This window comes from Mustelus asterias, chromosome 15 (genome assembly GCF_964213995.1).
Source record: "Mustelus asterias chromosome 15, sMusAst1.hap1.1, whole genome shotgun sequence".
In the NCBI taxonomy this organism is placed as follows: Eukaryota; Metazoa; Chordata; class Chondrichthyes; order Carcharhiniformes; family Triakidae; genus Mustelus; species Mustelus asterias.
This window is the reverse complement of record NC_135815.1, coordinates 23,356,691-23,376,735: the sequence shown is the minus strand read 5'-3', so window position 1 is coordinate 23,376,735 and position 20,045 is coordinate 23,356,691. Positions and strand designations below refer to the sequence as shown.

General features: G+C 43.8%; 1 protein-coding gene across 1 annotated transcript in view; it reads left to right on the top strand.

The window, feature by feature from the left end:
- LOC144504395 (calpain-2 catalytic subunit-like) overlaps positions 1-20,045 on the top strand; it is an 88,700-nt gene that overhangs the window by 55,349 nt on the left and 13,306 nt on the right. The window contains exons 8-14 of the mRNA XM_078229645.1: positions 4,291-4,376; positions 6,821-6,895; positions 7,741-7,901; positions 10,652-10,821; positions 14,401-14,412; positions 17,618-17,829; positions 19,207-19,249. Coding sequence (XP_078085771.1) covers positions 4,291-4,376; positions 6,821-6,895; positions 7,741-7,901; positions 10,652-10,821; positions 14,401-14,412; positions 17,618-17,829; positions 19,207-19,249 — 759 coding nt within the window. The remainder of the gene's footprint in view (positions 1-4,290; positions 4,377-6,820; positions 6,896-7,740; positions 7,902-10,651; positions 10,822-14,400; positions 14,413-17,617; positions 17,830-19,206; positions 19,250-20,045) is intronic.

Genomic DNA, 20,045 nt, shown 5'->3' with positions numbered 1-20,045 from the left:
CTTTCTGCCTCCTGTCCCCAGTAAAACTCTTACTGTCTCCCACCCTGGTCATTACTTTTACTACAAATCCTCAAGTACAAATGGCACAGACTTGAACATTTTTAACTGTTCTCTACCTTTTATTTCTTTCTTGTCTTTCTTTATTTTTCTTTCCCCCTTTTTTAATCCCCCCTTCTCTTACTTTTTCTCCCCCTTTGCTTCACTTTTCCCCCTTTTTCTCAATTTTATATCTCTCCCACCCATCTCCCTCCTCCTCCCACATCTTCATCTGTCACAGTTTACCCTCTGATATCAGCTTCTCTGCCATTTGGCCATTCACACTTTTTATTCTCTCAATGGACTGCCATTAGCACCTCTTGGCCTTTCCTCTTGTTTTTATGGCTATGACTCATCTTTCATTCCCTCATCCTACAGTATAAATATCTCCCACTTTCTATGCCTTTTAGCTTTGACAAAGGGTCATCTGGACTAGAAACGTCAGCTCTTTTCTCTCCTTACAGATGCTGCCGGACCTGCTGAGATTTTCCAGCATTTTCCCTTTTGGTTTCAGACTTGAACATGTCTGGCACATAACTGGTTTAGCCATTCATTTTGCCATTTTGAAATTCAGGATAATCCCTGACTTATTTTCACTGCTCCAACTATCTTCTTAAACCCCTTTTCCCTGACACCGCTACCCTAATCTCCAACAATAAATGTGAGGAGCTCCCATCTGTTCCATTGTCTCTTTGCCTTATCCACAGAGTAAAACTTTTCCCATGGTTTCCCTGTTCTCCAGCTCTGAATCGACAAACTTGAATGAGATTAGCTAATTCAATATAGACCAAGAATCAAGCCTGGTGATTCATTTTTATTTTAAAAGAATCTGGACCATAATCTAATAAAATGAATTCTGCTAATAGCAATCTCCAGAGAAAGTGCTCAAGGTGGCCTCAGTAGTGCCATAATTGCACTTGAGGTGTAATTAAGTTTCTTTATAGTGAAACTGTAGTCAGGAAGAAGTGTGGTGGGAACTTCACTAACAAGGGGTTGGTGGCACAATGGTTAGCACTGCCGCTTCACAGCGCCAGGGACCCGGGTTTGATTCCTGGCTTGGGTCACTCTGTGGAGTTTGCGTGTCTCCCTGTGTCTGTGGGTTTCCTCCCACATTCAGAAGGACATGCTGGTTAGGTGCATTGACCCGAACAGGCGCCGGACTGTGGCGACTAGGGGAATTTCACAGTAACTTCATTGCAGTGTTAATGTAAGCCTTGTGACTAATAAATAAACTTTAACTCACTGCACTGACCAGGAGGAGGATGGTGGCGAGAGGGATCTGAGACAGGTATTGAGTGGAGGCTGTGCCGGATCTCTGTTTACATCTAATGCTGATATTTCACTTTCAAAACTGAACAATTATTTTCTTTTTTGCCAGCTGGCCAGGTTTTTTTCTCACTAACGAAAGAGGTAGTGTTGGGCAAGCTAATGGGGCTAAAGGTAGATAAGTCTCCAGGCCCTGATGGAATGCATCCCAGGGGTACTAAAAGAGAGGAGGAATTGAGGGAGAATCTCTTCAGCCAGAGAGTGGTGAATCTGTGGAACTCTTTGCCACAGAAGGCTGTGGAGGCCAGGTCATGGAGTGTCATTAAGACAGAAATAGATAGGTTCTTGATTAATAAGGGGGTCAGGGGTTATGGGGAAAAGGCAGGAGAATGGGGATGAGAAAAAATATCAGCCATGATTGAATGGCGGAACAGACTCGATGGGCCGAGTGGCCTAATTCTGCTCCTATGTCTTATGGTCCTATGGAGATGGTGAGAGAAATAGCAAATCAACAAGTGGTAATTTACCAAAATTCGCTGGACTCTGGGGTGGTTCCTGCAGATTGGAAAACAGCAAACATGACGCCACTGTTTAAAAAAAGAAGGTAGACAAAAGGCGGGTAACTATAGGCCGGTTAACTTAACTTCTGTAGTAGGGAAAATGCTTGAATCTATCATCAAGGAAGAAATATTGAGACATCTGGATATAAATTGTCCTGTTGGGAAGACGCAACATGGGTTCATGAAGGGCAGGTCATGTTTGACTAATTTGGTGGAATTCTTTGAGAACATTACAGTGGACAAATGGGGAGCCTGTGGATGTGGTGTATCTGGATTTCCAGAAGGCATTTGACAAGGTGCCGCACCAAAGGCTGCTGCATAAGATAAAGGTGCACGGTGTTACGGGTAATGTATTAACATGGATAGAGGATTGGTTAACTAACAGAAAGCAAGGAGTGGGGGTAAATGGGTGTTTTTCTGGTTGGCGATCAGTGACTGGTGGTGTGCCTCAGGGATCAGTGTTGGGACCGCAATTGTTTACGATTTATATAGATGATTTGGAATTGGGGACCAAGTGTAGTGTGTCAAAATTCTCAGATGACATGAAGGTGGGTGGAAGAGCAAAGTGTGCAGAGGATGTTGAAAATCTGCAAAGGGATATAGATAGTCTAAGTGAGTAGGCGAGGGTCTGGCAGGTGGAGTACAATGTTGGTAAATGTGAGGTCATCAATTTTGGTAGGAATAACAGCAAAATGGACTAAATGGTAAAAAATTACAGCATGCTGCTGTGCAGAGGGACCTGGGTGTCCTTGTGCATGAATCACAAAGTTGGTTTGCAGGTGCAGCAAGTAATTAAGAAGGCAAATGGAATTTTGTCCTTCATTGCTTGAGGGATGGAATTTAAAAAGTGAGATGTTGCAGCTGTATAAGGTGCTAGTGAGGCCACACCTGGAGTACTGTGCACAGTTTTGGTCTCCTTACTTGAGAAAGGATATACCGGCACTGGAGGGGGTGCAGAGGAGATTCACTCGGTTGATTCCAGAGTTGAGAGAGTTGGCTTATGAGGAGATAAGGGCTATACTCATTGGAATTCAGAAGAATAAGGGAAGATTTTATTGAAACATATCTAATCCCTCATAATCTTCTAAGATAGAAGCAGGGAAGTTATTTCCACTGGCAGGTGAAACTAGAACTAGGGGGCATAGCCTCAAAATAAGGGGGAGCAGATTTAGGACTAAGTTGAGGAGGAACTTCTTCATCCAAAGGGTTATAAATCTGTGGAATTCCCTGCCCAGTGAAGCAGTTGAGGCTACCTCATTGAATGTTTTTAAGGCAAGGATAGATAGATTTTTGAATGGTAAAGGAGTTAAGGGTTATAGTGAGCGGGCGGGTAAGTGGAGCTGAGTCCACAAAAAGATCAACCATGATCTTACTGAATGGCGGAGCAGGCCCGAGGGGCCAGATGGCCTACTCCTGCTCCTAGTTCTTGCGTTCTAACCTCCACTTTACATTCCTAAGAAGGCAGGTGCTTTCCAGGTCTCAGTAGGGCACTTATGTGCTTCAGGAAGTTAACTGAACTGTTCTTGCTATTTGTTGACCCTCGTCTGTATCATTCCTGCGATGTCCACATGCCTCTGAATTCTAAAAGGTATGAAGCCATTGACCTATTTGAGGGTGGCACAGTGGTTAGCACTGCTGTGTCACAGTGCCAGGGAACCGGGTTCAATTCCAGTCTTGGGTGACCGTCTGTGTGGAGTTTGCACGTTCTCCCCATGTCTGCGAGGGTTTCCTCCGGATGCTCCGGTTTCCTCCCACAGTCCATGGATGTGCGGGTTAGGTGGATTGGCCATGGTAAATATGCGGGGTTATGGGGATAAGGCAGGGAGTTGGGCCTGGGTAAGACGCTCTTTTGGAGAGTAGGTGCAGATGCGATGGGCCAGTTGGCCTCCTTCTGCACTGCAGGGTTTCTATGGATTCTATTTATGAAGGCAGGTTGCCTGGTTCCTGTTAGCTGAATAAAACTTTATTCCAAATCAAAATGAAGTGGAACAAAGTTAAATTGAGTACTACTCAATATAGCAGCATTAAACTTTATTTTGGTTTTGTCAAGGTTTGTACGTGTATGGAGCATGGATGTCGATATATTTCGTTAAGATACCGAATAGAACTTTGAGATGACGATTGATTTGAAAACTAGGTTTTCTACTTGGGATGCCAGCCACCTCCTGTTGTAGAGAGAGGGACATTTTCATAAGTATGGTCACATCGCCAATGAATTGGGTAAAAATCACCTTGCAGGGGGCACTGTAGGAAAACCAAACCAGCAGCCCAGGGAGAGAAAAGCCCCATTTTAAAACCCTGAAGCAATTCTTGGCTTTATTTCTCCTGGTGGGTATTACACAACTGGCACCGAGTATTCATTCCCATTACCATGGGTAACATAGAAACGTTATGGTAATGTAGTATTCTTGTATTTTAACCCAAATAGGTGGATTATCAAGGTGAAGAGGAGAAACTGATCCGGATCCGGAATCCTTGGGGTCAAGTTGAGTGGACTGGAAGCTGGAGTGACAGGTATGTTATTTTGGGTATACGAGAATCAATGTACTCAAAATGTTAACTATGTTTCTTCTCCTGATAGGTGCTGGCAGATCTGCTGAGTGTTTTCAGTGTCCTGTTCTTGTTTCAGATTCCAGCATCCACTGTATTTTGTTTATCTTTAGGATCTTGTTGGAAATTGTCACATCTTTCAGAGTTCTGCACTTCCATACAACAGATGGTTTGTGGGTGTCAGCTCTCATGGCATAAACATTCTTAACACCTAAACATTGAACATTCGATCCCTCCACCGCCATCACACAGTGGGCTGAAGTGTATACAATCTACACTATAGCAACATATGTAGGCTCCTTCAACAACATCTTCGAAGCCTAGAAGGACAAGGGCAGCAGGTATATGGAAGCATCACCACCTGAAAGCTCTGCCCCCCCACCCCCCCCTACATCTTGGAACTCCCTTCCTAACAGCATGGTGGGTGTACCTACACCACGTGGGTGCAGCGATTTCAAGAAGGCAGCTCATCACCACCTTCTCAAAGGCAGTTAGGGATGGGCAATAAATGGTGCCCACATCCCATGGACAAATAAAAAAAAATGTAACAAACCATTCCAAGTTATTCAAGAGTACCAAAAGAGTTCTATAAGGTATAAGCCTTTATCAGAGCAGATAAAAAACATCCATCAGTCCCTTGCAATCAATGTTGTTGCTTTGACCAGTCAGGATGGAGATAGTAAAAGTATATGTCACCGCTTCGGTGTACTGTGTAGGTGTGGCCTTACTGTGCCAAAAAAAAAGCCAATCTTGGGGCAACCCTTGCTGCATTGAAGGCAGAGGTATTAAGAATGATAGAATCCCTACAGTGCAAAAGGGGGCCATTTGGCCTATCGAGTTTGCACTGGCTCTCTGACAGAGTATCTTACCCAGACCCACTTGCATCGCCCTAACCCCACACATTTACCATGGCCAATCCATCTACCCAAAACTTTGAACACTAATTTATAGAGTTATAGAGCTTTACAGCACAGAAACAGGCCCTTCGGCCCATCATGTCTGTGCCAGCCATTAAGCACCTATCTATTCTAATCCCATTTTCCAGCACTTAGTCTGTAGCCTTGTATGTTATTGTGTTTCAAGTGCTCACCTAAATGCTTCTTAATTGTGAGGATGTCTGCCTCTACCAGCCTTTCCGACAGTGAGTTCCAGATTCCCACCACCCTCTGGGAGAAAAAGTTTTTCACTTTTGGATGAATGTAGCTTGTCATGCGCCCAGCAAAAGATAGCCAAGTTAATTTTCACATAGAATCCAATTACCTTCCTTTTTAGTTTTATTAGCATGTTTCATTTCCGTTAATTTCACCCTCGCTGTATCATCCTCAATTAAGAAGATCCCTGAAGTAAAGCTTAATCTGCAGCTTCAATAAAGTTTTAGTCTCCTTATTTGAGAAAGGATGTGATGGCAGCTCAGAGGAGGTTCACCAGATTGAGTCCAGGGATGAAAGGGTTAAATTAATTTAGCATGGCCAATCCACCTAACTTGCACGTCTTTGGACTGTGGGAGGAAACTGGAGCACCCAGAGGGAACCTACACAGACGGGGGGAGAATGTACAAACTCCACTCAGACACTTTGGAGTCAGACACTTTAGGAACATTTAAGCGGTTATTGGATAGGCACATGGAGCACACCAGGATGGTAGGGAGTGGGATAGCTTGATCTTGGTTTCAGATGAAGGTCGGCACAACATCGTGGGCCGAAGGGCCTGTTCTGTGCTGTACTGTTCTATGTTCCACTCAGTCACCCAAGGCCAGAATCGAACCCGAGTCCCTGGCGCTGTGAGGCAGCAGTGCTAACCACTGTGTCACCCACGGGGTTGGGGGGAGAATGACCATCACTCCCCTATGTTCAAACATAAGAAAAAATTAAATTGAGTATCTGGAGCACCAATATATATCGAATCTCTGCCCCTGCACGATTATGCCAAAAATAGACATCTCGATTGAATGTTAACATAACATTGATGCATCATTTCCTGTATGAATATAACCACCTTGAATAACAAAGCATGGCAAACACACACAAAGTGAACAGATGTCAACCTATTATTTCCTCACTCGGAGCTTCGCCTGGGTGATTGAACAGGTTTTCCTTTCTCCCAGAAGCAAAGTGAAGGCCAGACTCACCAGAAGAATTGGGGCTTTGACATAACACATGAAAGAACTCCTTGCAGCCACTTTCAAAGCTCTGCTAAAGTCATTGAGTCAAACAAAAACCCTAGACCCAGCCCTTCAAAGCAAATAAGGACATTATATATAGGAATCCCAGATCCATTGTGTTGTCCCCAAGTTGTTTAAGGCTGTAACTGGCTGGACAAATAGCACAGCTTACTGTGATGACGGCTGGTGTTTATGTTCAGAAGCCGCTCCTATCAATTTTAACAATGTCATTTTTTTCTGTTTCCAGTGGACCCGAGTGGGATTCCATCCCTGAAGAAGAAAGAGCGAGACTGTGCAACGAATCAGATGATGGAGAATTCTGGTAAAGTAAATTTAGTCCGCACACCTTTACTCCTGGGGTTTATGACCAGGTTACAATTTCCAACTACTGGTATAAGCAGGAAACCAGATAATGGGAAATTTTGAAAAAATCCGGCCCCCTCACCCCACCCTGCATCGCAGCCCCCTCCCCCACCCCCCCATCGCGATCGCCACTTCTTCTCCTCCCCCTCACCCACAACCATTGCTGGCATCCTCAGATCCCAAGTCCGCTCCGGCCTACCACCACATAGAAATAAACCCCATCTCCCCTATATAGCTCCCACTGGGGATCACCCTGGCACTGCCCCTTGGCACAGGTTGGCACTGCCAAGTTGGCATGGGCATGGTGCCAGCCTGGCAGTGCCATCCTGTGCCAGGGCACTGCCTGGTCATGTTCCTCTCCCCGGGAGCTGAACGCCAAATTCTCCATCCTCTCTGGCAACGGAAGTAGGGCTTGAAGGGTCAGAAAATTCCGGCCGTAGGAACAGACTGAGGACTGACATCAGGATCAATGCTAATGCCCATGGCACAAAAATGGATTGGCTGGATGGAATGCCCGTTGTCATGTTGTAACTCCGACATAAATATCATTCCAATTTGTTTAACAACAGAAGGGAGGAAGCCCATTCACAAATATTTGCATTTTGGGGTAATTGAATGAACAAAGAGCAAAGAACAATCACAGCACAGCACAGGAAACAGGCCCTTCGGCCCTCCAAGCCTGTGCCACTCCTTGGTCCAATGAGTTTGCTATTCTTTAAATAAGTTTGCTATTCTTTAAAAGATTTTTGCCCCCAGTTATTTTTAATGTTTCGTTGCGCCCCTTCCCCCATCATCACTTTGCAGGATGTCATTTACCGATTTTCTCCAAAATTTCTCGCGAGTGGAAATCTGCAACCTCACTCCCGACACTCTGAGCAGTGATGACGTTCGCAAGTGGAGCCTGATAACCTATAATGGGAGCTGGAGGACAGGATCTACAGCAGGGGGATGCCGAAACTATAACCGTATGTAATTTCAATTTCAATTTCAATTTCTTTATTTTTCCCTGGGAGTTCACTTTAGCAACTCGATAACACTGTGCCAATACTAGCTGCGTCTTTTCCAACTTGTATACAAAGAACAAAGAAAAGTACAGCACAGGGACAGGCCCTTTGGCCTCCAAGCCAGCGCCGATCATGATGCCTGCCTAAACTAAAACCGTATGCACTTACAAAGTCCGTATCCTTCCATTCCCATCCTATTCATGTATTCGTCTAGTTGCCCCTTAAATGCTGCTATCGTACCTGCTCCCACCCGGGCAGCGCGTTCCAGACATTCACCACCCTCTATGTAAAAAAAAAACTTGCCGTGCACATCTCCTTTAAACTTTTCCCCGCGCACCTTAAACCTTTGTCACCTAATATTTTGACTTTTCTATCCTAGGAAAAAGCATCTTACTATCCATTCTGTCCATGCCACTCATAATCTTGTAAACCTTTATCAGGTCACCCCTCAACCTCCATCATTCCAGTGAGAACAAACCGAGTTTATCCAACCTCTCCTCATAGCTAATACCCTCCAGACTAGGCAACATCCTGGTAAACCGCTTCTGTACCCTCTCCAAAGCATCCACATCCTTCTGGTAGTGTGGCAACCAGAATTGTACACAATATTCTAAATGAGGCCTAACTAATGCTCAGACCAATGAAGGCAAGCATGCCATATGCCTTCTTGACGACCTTACCCACCTGCGATGCCACTTTCAGCGATCGGTGGACATGTACGCCCAGATCTCTCTGCCTGTCAATACTCCTAAGGGTTCTACCATTTACTGTATAATTCCTACATGCATTGGACCTTCCACAATGCATTATCTCACAATTCTCTGGATTAAGCTCCATCTGCCATTTCTCTGCCCAAGTTTCCAACCGGTCTATATCTTGCTGTATCCTCTGACAATCCTCTTCACTATCCGCAACTCCACCAATTTTTGTGTCATCTGCGAACGTACTAATCAGACCAGCAACATTTTCCTCCAAATCATTTATATATACTACCAACCACAAAGGTCCCAGAACTGATCCCTGTGGAACACTAGTCATGATGTGGAGATGCCGGCGTTGGACTTGGGTAAACACAGTAAGAGGTTTAACAACACCAGGTTAAAGTCCAACAGGTTTATTTGGTAGCAAAAGCCACAAGCTTTCGGAGCCTTAAACCCCTTCTCCACTCACCTGAAGAAGGGGCTTAAGGCTCCGAAAGCTTGTGGCTTTTGCTACCAAATAAACCTATTGGACTTTAACCTGGTGTTGTTAAACTTCTTACTGTGAACACCACTAGTCACAGCCTTCCATTCAGAAAGCATCCCTCTGCTGCTACGATCTGTCTTCTCTGGCCAAGCCAGTTCTGTATCCATCATGCCAGCTCTCCTCTGATCCCGTGTGACCTCACCTTTCGTACCAGTCTACCATGAAGTACTTTGTCGAAGGCTTTACTGAAGTCCATTTATACAACATCCACTGCCTTTCCTTCATGTATCATCTTTGTCACTTCCTCGAAAAGCTCGACCAAGTTACTGAGGCACGACCTCCCTTTCACAAACCATGCTGTCTATCACTAATAAATCCATTTGTTTCCAAATGTGATAAATCCTGTCCCTAAGAAACTTTTCCAATAATTTCCCTACCACTGATGTAAGGCTCACAGGCCTATAATTTCCTGGATTATCCCTGCTGCCCTTAAACAATGGAACAACATTGGCTATCCTTCAGTCCTCTGGAACTTCACCTATAGCCAATGAGGATACAAAGATTTCTGTCAAGGCCCCAGCAATTTCCACCCTTGCCTCCCTCAGTATCCTGGGGTAGATCCCATCATGCCCTGGGGACTTATCTACTTTAATGCTTTTTAAAACGCTCATTTTCGACATGACCCAGAATATCTACACACTCTACCCTCGGCCCCTCATCCATCAAGTCCCTCTCTTTGGTGAATACTGAGGCAAAGTATTCATTTAGCATCTCGCCCATTTCCTCTGTTCCATGCATAGTTATACTTTGTATAATGTCTGGTTCGAAATGAGCTTCTGTTCGCTTTGGGTCAAATATATTTTGGGGACAAGAAAACATCACTCTCCTTATCCTGTTTCAAGGTCAGACATTATTGCTTTACATTTGTATCCAAATCTGTACTGGTCAGTCTCATTTCAATGTTTCAGCTGAATGAGCTTCTTTAGTAAAATCTTGTGATCTCCTGACATTTCCATTTTCTCGTTGGTAATGACAACGCTTTTATGCAAACACGTGAAGCTAATGGATGTTCTATTGAACTCGAACATTTTTTCCTTCTTCCGTATTCTGTTTGGTTTGCAATGTTCAAAGTTTACAGTTTATTTATCAGTGTCACAAGTAGGCTTACATTAACACTGCAATGAAGTTACTGTGAAAATCTCCTAGTTGCCACACTCCAGCACCTGTTCGGGTACACTGAGGCAGACACGGGGGAGAACATGCAGACTCCGCACAGACAGAAATCGAACGCAGGTCCTTGGCGCTGTGAGGCAGCAGTGCTAACTACTGTGTCACCACACCGCCCCTACGGTTTGGTTAATACCAGTGTTAAAATAGCGGGGCAAGCAGTGTCATGCAAAGTGTTACGTGTTCACTTTTAAACTGTAGTGAAAAAATGAAATCATTCTGTACTGATTGAACTAGAATAATGGGCATCAATTGTTGAATGGCTGATCTCATTAAAAACCATTGGTTTCCATTTATAGGGACATTCTGGACCAATCCTCAATTTAGGATCCAGTTGGATGAAGCAGATGATGATCCTACGGATGACGATGATAAATGTAGCTTTCTGGCTGGTGTGATTCAAAAGAATCGTAGAAAGTGCCGAAAAATGGGCGAGGACATGCATACCATAGGCTTTGCTATCTATGAGGCAGGTTTACGGAGTCTTCTTATCTGTAAAATAAATAAATAGGCTAAGAAAAAGCAAAATAAATATTGCTGCCATGCTGATCTCCATATGGCCTTTCACAAACTCAAGGCAAAAAGAAATTGACCACTCCAAGCTAATGGTGTAGACTATATAAACTGTGTCCTACTACACCTTACTGAAATACTGCCACCATGTGTAGTGAAGAGCTCTTCTCAAAAGTTAGTTTTGTGTTAACATTGAAGTGTATTAATATTGAGTGTTGATATTGAACCAGATCTGATGCTTCACTGGACTGCAGATGATTATGATGATTATCTTAACAGCCATTTGGGGAGGCAATGGCCTAGTGGTATTATCGCTAGACTATTAATCCAGAAACTCAGCTAATGTTCTGGGGACTGGGGTTCGAATCCCACCACGGCAGCTGGTGGAATTTGAATTCAATAAGAAAACCTGGAATTAAGAATCTACTGATGAAACCATTGTCGATTGTTGGAAAGACCCATCTGGTTCGCTAATGCCCTTTTAGGGTAGAAAATCTGCCTTCCTTACCCAGTCTGGTCTACACGTGACTCCAGAGCCACAACAATGTGGTTGACTTTCAACTGCCCCTGAGCAACTAGGGATGGACAATAAATGCTGGCCAGCCAGTGACACCCCATGTCCCATGAATGAATAAAAAAATTGCCAATAGCTGTTAATTCTACTGACCTTGATGGCTCCTATTCTAATACACTAGTTTAGTTGACATAGCATGCACAGTTTGGTGAATGAGAATCCAGGACGTTGCACAGTGTAGCAAAATAGTATTTGGAACCTTTCTTAAACTGGAACACAGAATTGATCAGGAGCTTTGATACTCGAGCCTGTTGGTGTAGGGATTAACTCTATAACCTTCTGACTCGTGTGGCAGTGCCACCAGTATACCAAGGCAAGAAGTTATTTATGGGAGAGAGAAAGCTGCCAATTTAGTAGTCCTGGCACTGGTTACTAAACATTCTTGAGTTTATAATTCCACAATGGAAAGTTGTCACATTAAATTTAATATATCCAGCAATTAGTGGACTAACATCACTAAATGACCATGAAAGCTTTCAAGTTGTTGAACCTGTTGTTGTAAAAACCACCTCCTTTTAGGGAAGGGAATCTGTCACCCCAGCTGGTGTAGCCACCCTGTAACTCTAGTCCCATTTTATCTTGACTTTTAATGCCCTCTGGGTAACCAGAGATAAAAAGGGAGAGAGGAACTTGAAGGAATTACAATACTAGGGGAGCGGTACTGAACAAACTGATGGAGCTGCTGACTGACAAGTCTCCAGGTCCTGATGGACTTCATCCTGGGGTCTTAAAAAAGTTGACAAATAAGGTGGTAGATGTTCTAGTGTTAATTTTCCAAAATTTACTAGATTCTGGAAAGCTGACGTCAGACTGGAAAGTAGTAAATATAACCCCTCTGTTCAAGAAGGGAGGCAGGCAGAAAACAGGAAACTATCAGGCCAGTTAGCTTGGCATCAGTTATGGGAAATTAATCATCAAAGAGGTTATAGCAGGTCACTTAGAAAAACTCAGAGTCATTGGGAAGAATCAGTATCGTTTTGTCAAAAGGGAATCGTGTGTAGCCAATTTATTGGAGTTCTTTGTAAGAGTAGCATGTGCTGTGGCGAAAAGCAGACCCTGTAGATGTACTGTCCTTGGATTTCCATAAGGCATTTGATAAGGTGCCACATCAAAGGTTATTGTGGAAAGTAAACGCTCATGATGTAGGGGGTAACATAGTAACTTGGATAGAAAATTTGTTGACTGGCAAAAAATAGAGATGATGTGGAGATGCCGGCATTGGACTGGGGTGGGCACAGTAAGAAATCTCACAACACCAGGTTAAAGTCCAACAGATTTATTTGGAATCACGAGCTTTCAGAGCGCTGCTCCTTCATCAGTGAGTGTGTCACCTGATGAAGGAGCAGCACTTCGAAAGCTCAGGATTCCAAATAAACCTGTTGGACTTTATTTTCTGCAAACAGTCTCACAACACCAGGTTAGAGAGTATGCATAAATAGATTGTTTTCTGATCGACAGGATATGATGAGTGGTGTCTCGCACGGGTCTGTGCTGGGGTCTCAACTTTATACAATTTCTATCAATGACTTAGATGAGGGGAGTGAAGGCTTGGTAGCTGATGGTTGTAGATGACACAACGATAGGTAGGAAAGTATGTCGCAAAGAAGACATGAGGAGGTTGCAGACAGATATAGATAGGTTAAGTGAGTAGACTATAATCTGGCAGATAGAGTACAATGTGGGAAAATGTGAAGTTGTTCAGTTGGGCAGGAAGATGAAAAAAAGCAGACTATTACTTAAACCGAGAATAGCTGTAGAATTCCAAGGTGCAGAAGGATCTGGGTGTTGCAGTGCATGAGTCACAAAAAATTAGTATGCAGGTTACAGCATGTAATCAAGAAGGCTAATGGAATGTTACCTTTTATTTATGAGAGGAGTTGAACATCAAAGAAAGGATATTATGCATCAGTTGCACAGGGTATTGATGAGACCACATCTGGAATACTGTGTGTGCAACTTTGGGGGGGGGGTCTCTTTATTTAAGGTCAGATGTAAATCCATTGGAGGCTGTTCAGAGGAGGTTAACTAGATTGATACCTGGAATGAGTGAGTTATCTTATGAGGAAGGGTTGGACAGACTGGGCTTGTTTCCATTGGAATTTAGAAGAGTGAGGGGTGACTTGATTGAAGTATACAAGATCCTGAATGGTCTTGATAGGTGGATGTGGAAAGAAGGTTTCCTCTTGTGGGCGAGTCCAGAGCTGGGAGGAGCTGTTTTAAAATTAGGCGTCGCCCTTATTGGACAGAGATGAGGAGAATTTTTTTTCTGCTGGTTGAGCTACTTTGGAACTCTCTGCCTCAGAAGTAAGTGGAAAAAGGGTCATTGAGTATTTTGTCAGGCAGAGGTAGATAGATTCTCATTAGGCAAGGGGATCAAAGGTAGATGGGAATATGGAATTCAAAGCAGATCAGTCATAACCTTACTGAATGATGGAGCATGTTTGAGGGGCTGAATGGCCTACTTCTGCTCCTATTTGTGTATTCGTATGAGTAATAAACATGCCCGTGGCCATACTGCATCTGGAGGTGCAAGAATGGCTGAATGTTTGTGGGCTTTGCTTGATTATTTTGAGAATAGCAAAGAATGATGTAGAATCTTTCAGACCAGGTGATGAAATGAGTGGAATTGTGACCTTGATGGGAAATGCCATACGTAGTTAGAGGTTGGGTTTTTTTTCTGACGGAGTTAAGTGGCTCTTTCTACACGTTTCCTAGTAACTCCTGGGGCAAGTGGTGACAAACACTCCATTTATTTGTAATTTAAATCTTGTATTTCTCAATATTGAAGCTTTAAAAATATAAAATTTCATTTTAGGACACAGGCATTCTTAATTGTCATTAGTATTATTACGGAACTATGAGCATAGGCTTAAGTGTCGTTATAGTACTTGAAAACATTCTGTTTAGATGCCTCGTAAAACCCCTGAGTCTTATGTTCTTGTCTGTTTTTTTATTCCACAGGTCCCTGACGAGGTGCGTAGGATTAAGATCCAGACTGCAAAATTAATTAGATGTTTATACGCAGGGGGTATTTTGCTGGTTCTAATAACAGGCCGAGTAAAATTCAATTGATCTTCAACCCAGTTTTGAGAGGACCACTAAAGAAATGGCAGAAATGATTTCTCTTGCAATATTTTTGCCTTATTACACACTGTGGCTGGAAAATTCCAGCCATTCACACCTTGCCGCCGTTTACAGCGAGCCAGATCTCCATACACAGCAGCGGGAACTGAGAATCCCAGTTGCGGGTGAGGTCGGAGAATCCCGGCCCCATATCTAGCCAAGGGAACAAGTAACTGCTCCAAGTAATATTCCGGTGTCACCTGCCAGATAGGGCGAGAGTTGATTTGTTGCTGGAAAGTCTCCTTTTTTGGCACTGACATTGTGGTTGTAAGTAAAGGATTTTTGTGTCAGCAATTTTGATGGTGACCTCACATCTTACCGTGCTGTTGAATAGCAGACTAAGCTGCAATGCCAGCATAAGCGTCCCTTCTCAAGACATGGTTGACCCTCATTTTTGGCTCTGGAGTTAGGGTTAAGGGCAAAGATTGAGATATCAGTGCCTTCTTGGGAAGCAGCACAGAATGGGGATCATCAGATGAATAGGCTAAAGTCAATGGAACCGATTCATGGGTGGGGCACATAATAGACTGTCAATTTGATGCTCTTCACCCAAAGAGAATTCCCTCAACACTACAAACGGCAAAGCATTATGAAGTAAAAGTCACAGGTAGGTAGAATTTTTGACCATGACTTTTGCTTTGAAACTTTTTTTTAGTGTTGTGGAGGGTATTTTCCTTATCACAAAACTTCAAATATGTTCCTGTCAGCAGATTGGGGCCTGGTTTTCACTCCCAAGGCTGGTGAGGGGAGTGAGGAAATTTCCTGCCTTGTTGCACCCTACCTCGGGATAAAGTGCTGGATCTTTAGTTCTGGGGGAACAGCTGCTTGTTGGAGTCGGGCCTGCTGACCCAGGAGGAGCCACAGGCTACTGAGCACTGAGGCTTGAAAAAAGGCCTGCCCCAATGCTCTGGGATTTCATCTCCGTTGGAATAAAGGCACTTGAACCCTCTAACCCTCACTCCTCACATCCCTTAGCCCCCCATCTCCCTCATCCACTCCCTGTGCCCCATTCATGCCATCCTTTGCCATTCTATACACCTCAATGACCTCTCTTATCCTCTGTGCTAACTTATGCCCCCCACATCCCAAGGGCCCCTTTTGGCTCCTATGCCAACTTAGTGCGAACTCGTGACAACACATGAACACCCCCACCACTCATCTGCATGGCTCTTCTGTCAACTTAGTGCCAACCTGTGATCCTCACTCACAACTCTTTGACCTTCCACGGTTATTGCCCTAGTATCTACCATAGGCAGACCTCAGGAGCCATGCTGAGACAAACTAAAATATAAAGCTCTAAGTTTCTATTATAGACTGCACTATAAAAGCACACTCATTGATTTTTTTAATAAATCCAAATACATTTAAATCCTCTCCTTTACTTAATCCCTTCTAAAAATAAATATTTGTATTCATAGCTCTACATCAAATTCCTTAAAATAACCTCTTGGAGCTGTCAATCAAATTGTGAATTTACAATGCACATTATGATGATGATAGTTGTGGAAACAGCAAAGCATTAATAACAGAATAATGATAGCTCTTAAGTTACGTCAACAACATCTATTGAAATTGCAGGCACCGATTTTTCTTTCCAACTTGGGGTGCAGTTTTTTTTTTGAAATTTAAAGGGCAGGGAATTTAAATAACTTGACCACTCGACACTTTCACAGATCTTATCCACTCTTTTACAAACATTCTTGTCTATTGTTAAAAATCCTAAGTCTGGCGAAAATAGGGACTGTTTGAAGTGGACGCGCTGGGCTCAAGTGACCCTGCCGGGTTCAGGTTTATTTTATGCGTGAGTCATTTTCCACCACCCTACCCTAACTCCCAAAATAGGACCTGTTGAAAACTGGGGCGGGAATTCCGGATTCGCGACCCTGGCACCATTTTGGATAAGGCACAGACTCCACAACTCCACGCAAAATCTAGGGCCATCGAATGGAGAGTTCATTTTATTTTTCTGTTTAAAGCTGTGCTCTAAACACTGCAACCAATAAATTCTTACCACATCAGACAGTTCAAACTTTGGAGAGTTGTTGGATTCTGGGCAGTGCCTTGTTGATCTGACCCGAAGATAGATTTAATAATTATTAAAATCGATGGATTCCATTTTTTTAAATTTGCTGTTGTATTGTCTAACCAGTGGTTCCCAAAGGGTGCGGCGTGCCACACTGGTGTTAAGTCTTAACACAAAGAGAGATGGCATGAAATCTGGAAACTTCTACGGGTTTCTATACATAAATGTTTCTTTGAATGTCCTTGAATCTTCCCGCTATCCTCTCTCGCTGCACCAGTGTGGCGCGCCGCACTCTTTGGGAACCACTGAACCCGACAAACTCTACATGCTGCTTAGGAGAATTTTAACAGTGACGTAAATCAGGAGTTGACCAATCCTCTGCTGTTTTGTTGCTCTCCTGAGAGTCATTATATAATTGTTGTGAATGCAGTTGGAGGGTTACACATTTGGGTAACTTGCAGGCTATTCGCTACGGAAAGAAATTATATTTTGTCTATTGTACAAATCTTAGATTTGAAGTATTCTGTATAATCTATGGGTTGCTATAATGGGTGGCACAGTGGTTAGAACGGCTGCCACACAGCGCCAAGGGCCCGCATTCAATTCCGGCCTCGGGTCACTGTCTGTGTGAAGTTTGCACATTCTCCCCTTGTCATGCGTGTTTGCTCCGGTCTCCTCCCACAGTCCAAAGATGTGCGGGTTAGATTGATTGGCCATGCTAAATTGTCACTTAGGCTGGAATTTTACTGCCACGCCCGCCCTGGAATTGGGGCTGGCGTGGCTCATAGAACATCATTCCCCGTTGGCCTCGGGTGGGATCTTACGAGCCTCGAGCGGGCGAGGCGGTAAAATTCCGGCATTAATGTCGGGGAATTAGCCGGATAAATACATGGGGGTACGGGGATAGGACCTGGGTGGGTGCAGGTTCGATGGGCCAAATGGTCTCCTTCTGCACTGTAGGGATTCTATGATTCTAAGACTTCACAAATATTGCAAAATCACAAACCAGTTTTTTCTGTTTCTATAAATTAGTATAAAGACCAGACTAATATTCAGCTGAAGAGAGATTTTTTTACGACGCATGCATCCAGCGCAAAATCAGAAACCTTCATCAATCTGCGAGAGGTCATGAATCGGTTTGCTCTTGAGCCTGGGTCGTATTTCATTATACCATCCACTTTCGAGCCAAATAAAAATGCAGACTTTGCGATTCGTATCTTTTCCGAGAAACAGACTGAAGTTATGTAAGTATAAACACAGGTAAAGGACTTGGATGTCAGCAAATATTGTGAAAGGAAGTGACAGCTGGATTTTCTTTTCAAAAAAGGGAAGAGGGTAGGATTAGTAAATTTGTGGATGATGCAAAGATTGGCTGGGTCATTAGACAGGGCGGCACGGTGGCACAGTGGTTAGCACTGCTGCCTCACTGCACCAGGGACCCGGGTTTGATTCCCAGCTTGGGTCACTGTCTGTGCAGAGTCTTCACGTTTCTCCCCCCCCCCCCCCCCCCCCCCCCCCGTGTCTGCATGGGTTTTCTCCGGGTGCCCCAGTTTCGTCCCACAGTTCGAAAGACGTGCTAGTTAGGTGCATTGCCCATGCTAAATTCTCCCTCAGTGTACCCGAGCAGGCGCCGGAGTGTGGCAACTAGGGGATTTTCACAGTAACTTCATTGGGTGTTAATGTAAGCCTACTCGTGACACTAATAAATAAACTTTAAATCAGCAAGGTTGAGTGTCTTGGGCTACAGGAAGATATAGACGGGATGGTTAAATGGGCAGATAAGTGGCAGATGAAATTTAACCCTGAACAATATGAGGTGATGCACTTTGGAAGGAGTAATTTGACAAAGAAGTATTCGATGAACGGCATGACACTCGGAAGTTCTGAGGAATAAAGGGACCTTGGCATCAATAGATCTCTGAAGGAGGCGGAAGAGCATGTTAATGGGGTGGTGAAAAAGACATATTGACACTTGCCTTTATCAATTGAGGCATAAATTACTAAAGCAAGGAGGTCATGTTGGAGTTGTATAGAACTTTGGTGGGGCCACAGCTACAGTACTGCGTGTCGTTCTGGTCACTATGTTATCGGAAGGATGTGATTCCACTGTAGGGGGTGCAGAGGAGATTGACCAGGAGGGCTGCCTGGGATGGAAAATGTAAGTTATGAAGAGAGGTTGGATAAACTTGGTCTCTGTGTCCCTAAACTAGGTTACGCTTGGCAAGGCTTGCCAATCCCTCCTGATTGCTTTCTTGAGCCCTGTACAAGAAAGTGTGCAAACTGATGCTGGCTGAATGTGGGATTAGATTTGTCTGTGATGCTTTCCATTGTGAAATAACCTGGAGATAGTTGCCGGCAAGGCAGCCATATGAGCAAAGCAGCTAGTTGAGCAAAGTGCTGGGGGAATGCTAGTGCCCATGGAATAGCCCACCATGTGTCAGTACACTTGAAGGAACTGGAGAAAAAATTGGAGGAAATCAGTAAATGTCAAGAGAATTGTGTTGTACGAAGATTTATTACCAGTGCGCTTCTAGACAGTTAATTGAAATGTGCTCAGGATAGATAGAACATATCTGAAAGTTTCACTGTGAGTAGTAATGTGTATTGTTTTCCTATTGCAGGGTCATGGATACTCAAGTTGATGCAAAGCTGCAAGATGAGGAGGTATGTGTGACTAGTTGTTGTTGTTGTTTGTTCTAGCTGCCCATTGATTTAGTTGGTCCTCGACATCAGTAAGTTCATCATTAAAGGTCACCATCCCCACATCCCAACTTTTATTGGCCCCCTCTCCCTCTTGCCTGCCACTAATTAAAAGCAGAGGCCTAGATAAGCCTGCCAAGTGTCTGTAAATGCTCTGCTGCTTCTGCTATGTAACTGCTTGAATTTTGTAACTCGGCACTCCCTCCCTGAGTACTGGGAATCCCCCCAGGGGAGGTGATGGCCTAGTGGTATTATTGCTAGACTATTCATCCAGAAACTCTCTCATTGTTAACTTGGCATAATATTAACAGCATAAAATAACACCAGCATGATCTGGATACCCTTCTTTGGAGGCAAAGATATGTCTGGTATACCAGCATCATGCTGTCTGAAACCTAGGGACCAGAGGAGGGTCTCAGTTAATTTTTTTCCCCCGTTTATTCATTCCTGGGATATGGGCGTCTCTGATTAGGCCACCAATTTATTGCCCATTCCAAATTCCCCTTGAGAAAATGGTGGCGAGTTTGATCAGCTGCAGTTCATCTGTTGCAGGAACACTCACAGTGCTGTTAGGAATTGAGTTCTAGGAATTTGATTCAGCTGCATCTACCACAGGGTCAGTCCACCAACTATGTTGAGTCACTTTTCAAGGATGACTAATCTTGGCAGGTGGAATGAAGATCCTTGACCTGATCATCATCCAAGGTCCATGCAGAGTTCCAAATAGTATTTAAAGCAGCACAGAACAATGTAAAAGTGC